Source organism: Hippoglossus stenolepis, chromosome 1 (assembly GCF_022539355.2).
Source record: "Hippoglossus stenolepis isolate QCI-W04-F060 chromosome 1, HSTE1.2, whole genome shotgun sequence".
Lineage (NCBI taxonomy): Eukaryota > Metazoa > Chordata > Actinopteri > Pleuronectiformes > Pleuronectidae > Hippoglossus > Hippoglossus stenolepis.
The window spans coordinates 30,207,607-30,222,881 of NC_061483.1; the positions used below are offsets into that span (position 1 = coordinate 30,207,607).

The 15,275-nt window shown below is 39.5% G+C and overlaps 1 protein-coding gene across 2 annotated transcripts in view; it reads left to right on the top strand.

The window, feature by feature from the left end:
• The window catches only part of arnt2 (aryl-hydrocarbon receptor nuclear translocator 2), a 55,238-nt gene that overhangs the window by 2,022 nt on the left and 37,941 nt on the right, over positions 1-15,275 (top strand). Inside the window, exons 2-5 of one of the 2 annotated variants that reach the window (XM_047339351.1) lie at positions 4,711-4,822; positions 7,349-7,396; positions 9,941-10,142; positions 10,792-11,005. In XM_047339351.1, coding sequence (XP_047195307.1) covers positions 4,711-4,822; positions 7,349-7,396; positions 9,941-10,142; positions 10,792-11,005 — 576 coding nt within the window. Of the gene's footprint in view, positions 1-4,710; positions 4,823-7,348; positions 7,397-9,928; positions 10,143-10,791; positions 11,006-15,275 lie in introns of both variants that reach the window. The other variant, XM_035152207.2, reaches the window with a different exon arrangement.

The window sequence follows — 15,275 nt, forward strand, 5'->3', positions numbered from 1 at the left end:
ATATAACCCACTCAGATCTTTAGTGGAAGCGTGCAGTGAGAGCTACGTGCAACTCCTCTAACCGGTGATGACACCCAGTTAGAATTAAGTCATGCCTAATGCTGCTGCTGTTGCTGCTGTAGCCAGAGGAGGACAAAGTTAGCTCGCTGATCTGTGATCAGACTTAATGTTTCCCCTGGAACGGCAGTATGGTCAGGTGGGTTGACCTCAGACCAGATACCAGTGGGTAGTGGGAACGCTACGTCACTGCAGGATTATCTCCAGCTGGCTGTCGCCCAGATCCAATTGGTGTAAGAGCACGTGAAACATGACGAGTGAAATGATTTAATGAGAATTGCGTGTTTAGAGCGGATAAAGATAATTCAGGTTCATGAACAAACAGAGAAAACTGCAGATTGTATAGATAACTAGAAGTACTAAAAGCCAGCAGAAAATGCATGGTCGGATTCTTTTTCTTGCTTATTGTTTGATCAGATACTTCCTGATTTTAATTTGAGTATATATTTTTTTTAATGCTATTTTTCAGTCAACAGAAAATCTTGCCTTGAATAATTAATTCCATCCAAAAATACAAAACATACTCTGATTCTTGCTGGGGTTTTGTTGGACTTGTCTCTTTTATATCACAGTAAACTGAGAACCTTTTAGACAAAGCATGACATTTAAACATATGCTATGGGAAATTGTGATGGTCTTTTTCTAATATTTTCTACTAAGACTCTGAAATGTTTTGGTATTTCTGTACTAAATATTTTATTTAATTGACCAACATGCATCAATACCAAATTAAAATTATAATTTGCTTGGAATGATTTGATATTATTGTACCTGGGCTGTGTAGTCGGCAGCAAAAAAACTAATAAAATACTAAATAGACGAAAAAAGAGGAAGAGAGGTTTATATCGAAAGCTCAATAATTGTTAAAACAGGTAAATACGGAGCTGTGATGTCCTTCTAATTTTGCAGCCAGTTCTGTTAGTTTGCATGTAGTTGGTTAAGTATTTAGGAATCATGAAGAAACTAGTGAGAGCGTGTGTGTATTCCTTTTGGAGTATTAATTGTCCTTTTTGAATGATCAATGTCCCGAAGCTGTACGATAGAGCTGGTGGTTAGGGAACGTGATGGTGTAGGGAAGAAGAGAAAGAAGGAAAGAGAATAACCTTGTTTGAGGGAGAGCGGTGATTGAAAAGGAGAAAGTACGCAACATTCACCGTGCTCTGCCAACCAGCGTATTAATGCATTTGACCTCAGGGCTTTTTAGCGCTTGGCTGTTTGAATAATGTATATATGACAGAGTTAAAACCAGACCTGTGAACGACTACATGTCACATAAAAGAAAACTTGAAAGCGGTTATAGGCAGCTGGAGGAATGTTGGCTCTGGTGCTCCATGCTACAGCTTTAGCATCATCATTAGGTTTGGGTCCCAAAATACAGTTCCTACACAGCCGTTACCAACCAGACTGAATCACAACACAGATTCCGACGCCTGAACTATGTACATGTACACATACATATGACATAGTTAACAGGCAAAAATATTACCATAGACACCCAGTAACATTATATCTAACATAAAGGTCCGGTGTATAAGATTTAGGTGAAAGGGATCTATTGACAGAAATTTTATACAAAATAATCCTAGTGATGTTCTCATGAGTGTGTTTCATCTAAATTAAACAAATGTTTATTTAACCTAGAATGGGCCCTTTATATTGAAATATTTTATATTTACATCAGCGGGGGGGATGTTAACAGGATGTTTTTTGGTAATTTTTCCTTACTCTTGCTGAGGGTCAATGACCGAGGATGTCGCACCCTGTTAAGCCGCAGCAGTGATCCTGGATCTGCAAATGATAAAGCACAAGGAGTCCTGGGAAGAAGTCAAGTCAGTAAAAGGTATTAATGAGACATTAATGTGATATAGCGGGAGAAGAGGAAAGAGTGTCCCCCGACAATCTAGACCTAAAGCAGCTAAACTAAGAGCAAGTCCAAGACAGACCTGTAACTGGTGACCCATTCATTCCATTGACACCACTTCTTCAAACGTAAAAAACCAACACCATACTGCTCCTGTGGTGTCATCCAAGTGTCTGTAAGCCCCGACATTCAAATTCAACTCGAAACAATGTCATTTTCACCATGTTTTAGATCTGCTGTGAACACACGAACACAGCTCCAGAGGAGGATATCAGAGGACATTTAGGCAAAAAACATAGTGTAAATGATGCCGTTTTGACTCAAATTTGAATGTTTGGCCTTATGGACACTTGACTTAAACAGGCATTATTAGTACAAGTCTCCTAAAACTAAAACCCACTAACTAAAAATAAGAAAGTAGCCAACAAGTCACTAAAAGTCACATAACATAACATCCATACACATTTGAGCCTGAATCTGATCTGGTCCAAGAGATGGACATTGTTATTCTGCTGTCGCTAATCAGCTGTATAGTAAACCTTCACTGTTGGTTATGTGCATGCTGGTGAACATTAACTGTATACTTCTCAAGTAAAGTGTTCTGGGAGAAAGAGTTGTGCTTGGCGTGGATGATCGTTGAATAGTTTCTGTGGCCAGCATGTAGTTGTCCACACAGCAAAATCAGCATACCCAAAATAACTCTGTCAGATTTGATTTCAACTCTTTTGAAGTGTCTATATGGGTCCACATCACAGACTGTTAATTTAACTCTTTTTGGAGAGTTAGTACCGTAACACTAATTAAGTGTAATTATTGACTCTTTATGGAATTAAAGTCTTCACTCTAACCAGATTAGTTTTCTCAACACTCGTATATGCAGTGTTGGACATTAACTCCATCATGGGATCATTTGTTAACTATACTCAAATTTAACTATTGCTCAAATTTGACCAATTTGCTGTGCAGAAAACTTATAATAAATGCAATAATTAAAATTAAAACGATACACGACTTAGCCAAATAATTAACACATGGACTTGTCCGTTTGGGGATGCACCCAAATGCATTCTTAATGTGTATCAAGATCTGATCACTCAGACCACTTTCGGAGGTGGTCTTAAAAGTATGTGGTCACGAATATCCTGGGCATCAAATAAAAGAACGCCTGGTCAGCTGATGGCCTATGACCTACTACAGCTTCATAATCAATTAAACATATTTTTACTCTTCTGTAAATGTGTGTGTGGACAGAAATTATTTGTGTATAAAGCAGGGAAGTAAGATCTGATACCAATCAAGTGGTCACAGGAGACACATTCAGGATGCATTTTATTGCAATTTATATATATTCAAATTTTGTTGAATGTCCCTACCTTTACCTTACTTGTTATTAGTTTTATTATTTGTTTTCATTGCCATTAATTTGTGAGGCACTTTTTAACCTTGTTTAGATACATGCTATACAAATAAAGTTATCAGATGTGAACAGACAAACTTTGAGTTATCCTTGTGATCAGATCTGCCAGAACAGATGTTAATAGAAGGTCTGACAAGACCCTACACCAATAATGTAGATCAGTGAGACTCTCAAATTAGGTAATGTATTGTTTCAGTTGTGTATTAGAGTGCATATTTGGTCAGTTCACCCACCAGGCTGAGTGACCACACTGATGGAGATCTCTCTTCATCAAATTATGCTAGTTTACATCCGTGAGTTACTCATACCCACTTCATGAATGAATGATGGAACACTGCTTCTTGGAAGGCCGTGTGTGGGGGTGTGTGTGGGGGTGTGTGGGGCTCTGGGAGCAAAGCAGAGGGGGAATGTGCACTATCAAATATTAACTATGTTACTTGGTGCACTGGTGCATACCAGAGGGTTTGTTTGGCCAATCCATTGCATCTGACTGAGTGAGTGAATAGAGCGGGGAGATGAAGAGGAAAACAGTAAAGCAAATAGAATGGATTTGTGGATGAATGAGGGGGAAATAATGCGGTGGCAGAGAAAGAGGGGGAAATATGAGAGGATGATGGAGTCTGCTCTGGCTTGCAGTGTAATTCCCCTCAGACTCAATGACACACAGCACAGGTGCTTTTTATTGAACAGCAGGCACATTGTTTACCTCTGTCATTACTGAGTAAAAGCTTCTTAAAGGGCCTGTACAAGAAAAAGGATGTGTATGTCCAAAACATCATCAGATAGAGTTGGGTATCCAGGCAGAGCTGCAGGCCTCACTCTGCACGTCTTTGCAGACAAGTGTCCCCATCAGTTCTCAATTCTGCTGTGGAATATAGATCTGGAGACTAAAGTAAGACTAATGTTCAGAGGGCCTGATTTTCATCTTTTTAACCTTTATCATTTAGGGTTATATTTGATGATGTAAGAGCACCAACTACAGCTCATGAGCAAGTCATGGAAAAAAGGTTGCCTTGCCAGGTGCATTGGTGGGTTGAACTTAATTAATCATGGATGTGTTTTGGCCGCAACATGGGATACACCAATCAGAGTGATATCTGCCATTCCCTTAAAAAGCCAGGTGAGTTTGCACCTTGGTGGACTTATAGTTATCTCCACATTATGTTGTTGTCAGTGTGGTGTGATATTTACTCACATATTTAAAATACCAGGATAATCTTAAATGTGTTTTTCTTACAATTGAGGTTGTGTATCTTTTGACATTTTTTGTTGATACAGGTACAGTAATGAGATTTAATGATGACAAATGTTTTTCTATTCTGTTTGTTCTTGTGCTAACCCTCTGCCGGTTCACTGTTTTTGTTGTATCCTGCAGAGATGGGCAGTGAGTTGCCAGGGACAGTAGGGATGCCCGGAGCAGTTGGTGCTGGCCAGGTTAGGATGGGAGGTACCGTGCCAGGCCGCGGGGGCAAGAGGAGATCAGGAGGGTGAGTATTCTAACTGCTGACCTGCTGTGAAAACCACTACACATGTATTTACTACAGCAAAGGTTCAAAACATGAAAACAACACTAAAGGTCCCCAGTGGCTGGATAAGAGTTGTTTCTTGCTTTTTGTCACATTAACTAGTGACATTTTAAACTTTAGAAGTTATATACAGGTATTCTTACAACCCTTTTACAGTGTTGGAGGGGAATTCATGTCAGTCATGCATATTATCATCATGTGGGTGGAGCATTATTCATTTAGATATTGAACTTGAGAGAAAACTACCAGTTTTCAGTTCATTATACATCATATCCTTCAGAAAAGGCACAGAGTATTTGTTTCATCTTGTTGTGACTAAAACATCCCTCTGTTGTGTTTGATGTAACCGCAAACCTGCCTGTTGAGGATGTTCCAAAATCACCAGGTTGCAAATTCTAACTCTTGCAAATGAGCTTCTGGGAGCTTTGGTAGACACATCTTTGGTAATGTTAGATAACAGGTCCATGTTAATAATTAACAACCTGGTGTTCTTTTATTCAGTAATCTCACACTGTTTAATGGAGTAACAGTGTTTGTGTCAGATTCGTGTTCTCAGACCTGCTACCATAAGACACAATACTCATAAATGTGAGTTTTGTTGATTCACATTAAGTTAATATAGAATGTCTTGTTTTAATTTTCCAACATAAGAACTTATAAACATGAGTTAGTCTTGTGGTCTTTTGAATTAAAATAATGAGTTGAATGAAGCTCAAGATTCATTTGTTGAACATTTTTTAAAATGTGCTTGATTGTAGAGAAATGAAACCCCTCTCACACTGGCCCCACTTATTCCTCTGACTCTTGTCTCATCTGGTCTTTCCCTCTCGTCGCAATGCACAGACTGTAAACTTAACGCATAAACTTGTAATATAATCCTTATCTTTTCTTTTACACTTTTCCTTCAACTATCTAGTATATGTGCCAAAGTATTACAAATAATTTGGAGTACTGCTGCCAGCCACCAGTGATTGCTTTTGTTAGTTTCCCTGCCTACATGAATATTCTGACAATACCTTTTTCCTTGGTTTCTCAATGCTAGGATAAGAATCCCATCCAGGTTTCTTAAACTGGGTTAAGCTGATTACATGTGCAAAACACAAGCACTAATGTAAATGAACTATATCTTATATATATTTCTATAGTGTTTAAATCGTTTGGGTGAAGTTTTGGGTTCTTGAGCCGTGTGTTATGACTTTTAGAGGGACATCTTATAAAATGATCTTAAAGTAGAAATTATCTGTAAATGGCAGTTGTAGATTGAGGTTATAAAATATGGTGGAGGAGTGCTTTAGACTTGCTATATTTGTTTGTGTGTATGGGGGGGGGGTTACATATAATCCTCCGGGGCCCAAGTAATGCATCTAACCCATGCACAGGCATTAGGCCTACATAAACATGAATAAATAATACAGACCTAGATGTAGGTAACATAGAAAATAAACATGGCACAGGGAGCCCACAGGGACTGCTCGTGTCTGCCATTGTTGCTTTATTTATTTAGCTGAGTGTGTGTTTGTATGTCTTTCCATGGCTGTGTGGACAAAGCGTAATCTGGCTTTGTGAGGACATGGTAGTCAGTCGTCACACGTTCAAAAAGCTGTTTAAAGGGTAGGACCAAGGTTTTATGGTTAAGGATGGAATCGGATTTCGGTTAGGGTAGGTGTTGGGTTGAGGTATTCATATATGAAGTTGTGATGGTCGCATTTAGTGTAAGGAGTGTCCTTACAATTAATAAGATCATTGTGTCGGTGTGTGCATGTGTAAAGGTGGATAATTCATTAGGTGTTCTGCCTGAGCTCGCTGCAAATGATCTTGTCAAGTTCGCTTGGTTTCTGGTTTCACTGTTCATGCTGTGAAATCCTACGGTGAAAGAGATGACAATAATCAAGTAGCAGTGTGTTTACAAACACTAATGTAACCAGGTTCGTTCTGTTTTCTCCAGTAAGCTGATTTCTTAATTGTCATTTAAAAGACTAAGCTTGTTTCTGTCATCACACTAGTGGAGAGAGGATTACTGATTTCCTCAGCCAGATCTCTGCCATTTATACAGCCCACTGATTCACTCACTTCCCTTCTTTTAGCTGGAGCAGTGGTGATATCACTGCTGCAAAATGTGGCTATACTCTATACTCTAATACTCCATTAGGTTATTGTGCACTGTCCTGTTAACTGTATGCCTGCTCCTGACTTTTTCTAACATGTACTGATTTTGACTTTTACAGAATCGATCATCTATGTGCCTGGGGTCTATTGGTTGATCTATTAGTTAATTTGGCATCAGACACAACTTTGTCGCTTTGCAGCAGCAGAACCAATTGGGAGAGAACTTCATTGTTTCAAACGGATGTTTTCTATTGTCTCAGGTCACTGTGAATACACCTATATGTTATATAAACTGTATGTCTTGCAGAGATTTTAGTCCTGAGGGAGCACTCTCGTCGTTCGGTGTAATAGAAGTAGTAACTGTGTTTCCTTGTTTCTCAGAATGGAATTTGATGATGAAGATGGAGAGGGACCTAGCAAATTTTCAAGGTGAGAACACAGAAAGCAGAAAACACTGGCCTGGACTGAAATGCTTTTAAACTACTTCACTGAGATCATTTTGGTATCTGCCAGTACAATACAATTTACTGCACTCTGATTCAAAATGGCTTACAATATACATGGCTCTGTTTTAAAAAATGTCCCAAAGTTGTGTTTGAGAACCCAGCAGATACCCTCTGTTTGTAGCATTGACACCTCATAACGTTTTCCTTCACTCCATCACAAATACAGTGCTCTGTAATGTATTAGTTTTTTAAGGAGAGACTCTGTCACTGCATCTCAACTGTCCTCCACATTTAATTTGTCTCAGCTTGTTTTTCCTTTTCTTTGTTCTCATGTTGTCATATTGTGTAAGAATGTAGGGTGTACAGTAAGTACTTTAGTTGTGAGCTGAGGAAACAGCAGTGGATTTGTTTCTAAGTTGAGTGGTAACAATGGGAGAAGGAGCTGCTCTCTGCTGAACACTTGAGGAACTGCAGTTAGCAGCATAACAAGAATGACCACTGTATATACACTATGTGCATATGTTATTCCCATAAAAGTGAACAGTTGCTGCTGTCTCCCTGCTTCTCTGTATGTAGTGATGTACAGCTGCAGACAGATGGAGGGAGTCAATCCAATCCACAATATTTTAGAGGATTTAGGAGGATTTAGCATTTTGTGGGATATAACATCAGTATCTTGGACATTGAGATGACTAAGGAGAAGCTACAGTCATCCCAGTCACATTTCTAGCTCACATAACAGACTGTTTTAGTATTTGAGTGTATCCAGTCCAATTTCAGCAACCTGATTTGTGGCTTTGTTTGTGATTGAATTTGAGTAAATACAGTTTTGGGTTTATTTGACTGTTTAACCAAGATATATAACTTATGTAAACTGATCAAATGTCTATTAAGCTTATTGTCCATTTTCAGTGTGAGAAAGGGTGAAAACTGAGTGTCTGTTTAAAACCTGAGTGTGCTCAGATGACACCCCCTGCATTGCTGCTTTACTCACTTTACTGTTGTAAAGTTGAGTTGAGTGAAGCCACCTTGTCCTCTGAGATGTTTGCAGACAAGTTTGGGAATTAATGTAACTGAGATGAAAAAAGTCCACTATCCCAGAATGTGAGAGGAGCATCGTTTTGTATCCTGACCTCCCTCAGAGTAGTACAGAAGAGTTATATTACTGCATGTGTCACACATGTCATGACAGCTTGTTTTTTTTCTTTAGTTTTGCTCATGTTTTTATCATCATACAGAAACCATCGCCTGTCAAGCATTAATATGTGACAACCACTGTAGGTGAAGAATAAGGATTCTGAAGCCGTTACATGATGCTTTCATCTGTATGTATTCAAAGTGTGTTACATGTTGTTTTCTCTCTCTCTCTTCTGCAGGTATGATGATGATCAGATTCCTGGGGGGTAAGGAGAGATACGCCAGGTAGGCCGAACCAACTGGGGCCCAAGAGGATTTTCCATTGGCTTAGGGATCAACAGGCTGTACCACAAACTTCGAACGTCACACCTGATCTGATCCATACAAAGTGAATTACGGACAAGTCATCAAAAAAAAAATCATGATAATATATATGAATACATTGGAAAGGTGTATTTGCTAGTTAGTTTTTCAATCAATATGAAAGTTCTTATCAGACCACAAAAAGACTGAAAGATCGGTTGTTAACTTAGCTTCAAAGTGAACTGAAAATGAATGACCTCACAGAAATGTATTAATCTCTAACCAATCAAATGGCAGTCTTTTACAATGAGGCCACCTTTCATGCCAGGGTTGTTTGAGTCAGCTAAACTTATCAGATGAAGCTGTTTTGGTTTCGTGAGAATTAGGCACAACATAATCATTTTCTGTGCTGGCTGTGAAACCTGCAGCTAAACCTGCGGCATCCTGCCTGATGGATGTGCTAACATACAAGAGTGTGATTGGGACCCCTCCCTCCGCCTTCCTGATAACAGTATTCAACAAGAAACATATTTTGTGGGCTTTTAATTTATTTATTTTTGGCATTCAAATTTGATATCATTAAAAGTAGGAAGGTCAATTCATGGATTATCAGCATGAGGTAGCTGCAGAGTGTCTTCAGAAATCCAGGGCACAATGTGTCCAAGAGTCTCTTTGGCATCATTGTGTGTCCCTCCTGCTGTGTGAAAGAAAAGTCCCCTCAGTCAGAGAGAAACTTTACTACTGGCTGACCTGCACAATTTTATTTAGTTATATATCATCACTTGTTTTTCCATAACATTGATCCCGACAGTTTATTAGTGATTCCAAACAATGTGGGGTCACTTGTATAGAAAGAGTCATAATGTAAAAATCATCCATTTCAGTTCAGACTCAGACAGATCACACGTTGCAGTTTAGGGACATTAACAAAACCTGAATCATGGTCAAAATACTGGAGAGGTTTTGTACAGAAATAATGATTAGTTGCATCATAGTTCATTAGTTAAAACAAGGTAGGCTGCTGGTTACCTGTCTGAACCCTCTACAAGTGTATAACTACTCCTCTCTGTTTCAGAGAGAACCACAGTGAGATTGAGCGACGCAGACGCAACAAAATGACTCAGTACATCACAGAGTTGTCGGACATGGTCCCTACCTGCAGCGCCTTAGCCCGGAAACCTGACAAGCTTACCATCCTGCGTATGGCTGTCTCCCACATGAAATCCATGAGGGGCACTGGAAACACATCCACTGATGGGGCCTATAAGCCCTCCTTTCTCACTGAACAGGTACTGTACTCACAGAAACGCAGAGCTTTATCAGCTTAAAACTTAAAAAATACACTGTAAAACATGTTCATTGGCTCAGTTTTTTTTGGCAATGAACAGAAAAAATTGACATAACCAAATGAACATGTAACAATTAACAAATTTCTTTAAATTGGATCTACACAAAATAACTGTTCAGTAGTGCACAATTTAAAACTCGAATTTACTTAGGGGTAAGCAGTAGGCAGATCGCTGCCTACTAATATCGAGTCTATAATCAGTGGACTTGGACAACGGAAGGACATTGTCATGGTCAGGTGTCATTGTCAAATGACTCACAGCCTGTTGGTTCATTTAACAAGCTCAGTGTCTGTCTTATTGAGATATATTAGTTGTGAGGTGAAGATAATGAAAGAACACTGATGCTGGAGCATCATGACTTTCACTTTGTAATTAAGGCTAATTGATGAATGTAATACAATGTACAGTTGATTAGAAATAGGCGGCCTCCTACATTTTAAGTCTGCCTCTTAATTTGAGTTGAATCTAAAGTAGATTCCTTCCCTCCTATAGTACAGAATCAGTAAACATATATCTGATATAATTTGTTTGTGTTTGTTTGTGTGTGGGGTGAAGACTTTGTGCTGATGAACCTCTCCACTGCCCGTAGGAACTAAAACATCTGATCCTGGAGGCTGCGGACGGATTCCTGTTTGTTGTCGCAGCAGAGACGGGCCGGGTCATCTATGTGTCTGACTCAGTGACGCCGGTGCTGAACCACCCCCAATCCGAGTGGTTTGGCAGCACTCTGTATGAGCAGGTCCACCCCGACGATGTTGACAAGCTGAGGGAACAGCTGAGCACCACAGAGAACTCCATGACAGGTAGAGGAAGTACTGCCACTTCACTAACAGTCAGCTTGTGGTTTACAAAAGGTCTCATGTCAAAGTGCTCACTTCTTTAAACCAAAAAATACCAAAGCCTGTACTTCAAATTGGACTTTTTTCATTTGGTCTCTTCTCAATTGCAGTATGAAATCACTTTATTTCTAATCCAGCGACATGACATTTTTACCAGGTTTAGGCAGAGATATAATCTTTTTTTCCCCATGTTTAATCTCCATATCTTCTATCTTTCATAATAATTCTAGATGCATACGGGTACTGTGTAATATGGCACTGACATTTAAAATGTTAAAATGTGTTTTTAAAATGCTCAGAGTGCTCACTAGAGGGCAACACAGTCTTGTTAATCCTCTCAGTGTTCCATGGCACTGTGGAGGCTGCACAGTTGAGCCAATGAGTTTGTATTTGCTTGTGTTTGTTAGGTTTGGCTGAGAGTCATCACATGTCTTCGTGACCCTCCCCAACTGCATATACACAAACAAACAACACATTCTATAATTCCAGTGTCAAAATTATAATATAGCAAATAAATAAATAACACAATTGTCACTTATTGCTAGTTGTGACCTGATCAAGTTTCTTTGGCCCTCATGCTGATCCAATGCTGTTAAATTTAGAAATCTGCCAATACTGAGTCGATCCAAAATTCATGTCACTGTAAATCATGGCGATTAAATGCTGATAAAAAGGTGTTTTTGTGTGATACATTGACATAACAGATGTAGAATTGTTAGTCTCACACACCTTGTATTTTACAGCTTCTTCATCCATAAACTCAACTTATTGACAGTGTCATGACACGAAACACTAAGATGACTCACTCCTATTCCAATTGTTATGACATTTTCCAACTCAAGTGTCAGTCAGTTTGTCCATCTGACCCCAGAGGCCCTCCTCATCTCACTGAACACCCACGAGGGCTATATAAACAGCAAAACACAGTCATCTCCATGTAGTGGTGTGACAGTTAAAGATACACATGTGAGCATGCACCCATACACAAGCACTCGATGAAGCCTTTGAAGTGCCAGCAGTTGTCAGGGTTAAGTTTCATTCAGTTGAACCAAAGCAACTTGTTTTGGAGGCTCTTTTCCTTTTTCTGCTCTTGACTGTTTGAACCGTTGAACCATGTTTTTCCAGCCTGCAGATGTGGAGGGACTAAAAAACATTCCGCAGCTAAAGTGGAACAAGTGATTGTCTCCCCACAAACCAGTTGTTGCTGTCTGTAATTCACTGACGGAATAAGAAGTGATTTACTGTTATGGAATCTTCTTGAGGTCATTAATATTGTGGAGATCTGTGTATTCCTATAGCTAGTCATCAGCCACACCAGTGTTGCTGATGACTAGCTATAGTATTGTTTTTACCTTGTGTGAGTCTGTGTGTGAACTAGTGCTTGTCTGTCTTTCTGCGCAGTACAGTTCGAAAATAGGTACGTGCTCGAGATTAAAACAAAGAGTTTGAAAATGCTGTCAGATAATATTATACGAGTCAGTTTCATCGTTTTTTTTTGCTAATATAATTGCCTACCTTCTCCCAAATTCATTTAACTCTCTAAATAATTAACCTAGGAAATGGCACTTATTACATATTAAATTATATATTTATGCATTCATTAATTCAGTCCATCCTGACCTCACCTTTTCTCTCTCTTGCTCGCCCTGACATGCAGATACACCAACACGACTCAGCTGATGTCTTTTGACATGCTCCAGTTTAAATGTATTTTTACACTTCTCCGTGTCCATATGATGATGAGTTTGTAACCACCGCCACTTCAACACGTAATGACTGATACTTTTCATGTATCTGTAAACTCTCTTTTCATGGCTGCGTGCATTCATTCAGCCCCTTCTGACTCCATTGACTGTCTTTTCTCTCCCTCTCTCCCGCTGCTCCTACACAGACACACACACAAACACCTGCACCAATATATCCTCAATAGATGGTTGTTGGGCTGACGATGGCTGATGGAACATTTTAGCAAAACTCCCAACCCTAGTGCTCAATGCATCACTGAGTATGGTAACGTGACTGTCAGCTGTTGTCCTCAGTCTTGCCCTCTCAGCACATATCTGGTGTATTTCCTCTGCTGAAGCTCATGTCAGTTTCTATGAATTCATCACATCTCACAATTACTTATTATGCTATTATGACATACTCTGTCCCAGACCTTGCAAATTTTAGTTAAAAGTCTGGAGCATTTCATATCAGCGAAAGAAACCGAACTATGCTCCTGTGCGTGTGCCTTAGTCTGTGGAGCTGTTTGTAAATAATGATTCATGTTACCCAATGCAACAGTCAAATCTGCGGTAAACATGACATTTCAGTCACCAGTGAATATTCCCCCAAATGGTAACAGTGATGCAAGTATTGCTCTCAGGTGAGGTTTGATTCTCAAATCGGAGATTCAAATTTCAACATGGAGAAGACTCACTTATTATGGATAACGGCAGAAAACCACTGAAATCAGTGATGTGAGTACAGAAACAAATTTCATCATTTTCACGTAAATGGTGTTGTTTGGTAAGCTGGAGGTAATTTCCTGCAGAGTTGGAAAATGAGCGGCAGTGATTTGAGTCTCAAAAACCAATGATTTCATTGTTCAACTACTTCAGCCCACCTTTTCCTGCAAGATTTCAATCTGTTCAGATTGCCAACTAAAAGTGTGATGTCTGCCAGCAACTCACAGTTGCACTGTTCAACAAGGCTGTGACCTTTTTACTTTCACAAAACAGTCAATTTCATATCTCAGCAAATACAACCGCCCGAGGTCCGTCCCAATGCACACATCTGAGTGGTAGATTACTTGTTGTGCATCAGCTTCCAACAGGAGCCTCTGAAACTCTCAGTGAAACTCTTGATTGACTGAGATTAATAGTTTACACCGTGACACATCACCTCACCCAGCTGGGTGTCTCTAGCACTTAGAGCTTCCTGACATGTAGTACAATTCATTTTCACAACCTCTTCTCTAGATTTCTGTGCTCTACTGCACATCAGGGAAGCTATTCCACTCGTCTCAGCTGTCACGGCTGGAGCAACATCACAGAGTTTCTCCCGTAAGTGACTGATGTCATTGATGGCATCTGAGCAGCTCCTTAAACCATATTCTGTTGTTTTGTCTGTGAGGGTTTTTGGAGCAAGGAGCGCTTCTGACATAGAATAACTGTCAACCCAAAAATAAATAAATGGTTTTGTCATTGCGTTCATCATCCATTTCACAATAAACCAAAAGCACTTGCTTTTCCCTAACTTCCAATGACAACCTCTTGCCAGACAGCTAACACTGACTACTTAGGTTTGACAGTGGTAGTTATTTTACCTCCATACCTGAACTCGTCTGCATAGCCACAACCTACCTAGTGATTTTTAAGTTTACCTCCTCCAAATGATCTGATTATTTTTCTTCCATTTATGTATAAAACATTTGATAATCCTTTTATACAAACTTGTTTAATCATAAGAAGACCATTAAAAAAGACCATGAATTTAAAATGCAATTGCAACATTGTTCAGAAAAGTTTTAGTTAGTTGTTTTCCTCAAATTGTTTGGGCTTTGGAGACAATATACAACTGCTTTGTATATTGTAGAGGCTGAGTAGTTCAAACCGTGACTGTTAAATTGATCAAGTATAAAGTGGGTTTGCTTGTGTTTGTTTCCTGTGTTGATGAGGTAATGTGGTCTGTTTTGTGTTTTCCGTGGTCGTCAGCCTTCTTTCTCCTATCTGCGTCCTCTTCACTGTTGTTTGTTTGCGTGGGAAGTTCCAGTCCACTGCATATTTGCGAGATACTCTGAATTCCTTCTCCATCTCTAAAGGATCAGTCCTGTTCTAATGATGATGGGTACTGATTGCGCAGGTTATAGTAACAACCAAGCTGCGGGGTCTACACAATCCTACACAAAACACTTTTTTCCCTGTGATCGAGGAACACAAAATCCCTCAGGGGTCTTCTGTTCCCCTGGGTAATCCGAAGAAGATTTTGAGTTTGACAGACTTCACAAGAAACCATGGTTAGGAAATGATAAAGAATAATTTTTCTATTAATAATTAGGCTTCACTGTCAGCACCTCTATTCTAAAGTACTGATGGTTCCTAAAATGTGATCTTTATCAAGACATTGAGACGTCTGAACTGTGTTGCTGAGACCTTAGGTTTCTACTCCCTCCTCTGGCAGCTCTAGAGATCAGCTGCCAGTTTGGACCTTCACCAGAATTTCTCTTTTCATCTCTGCGTCAATGCCAGTA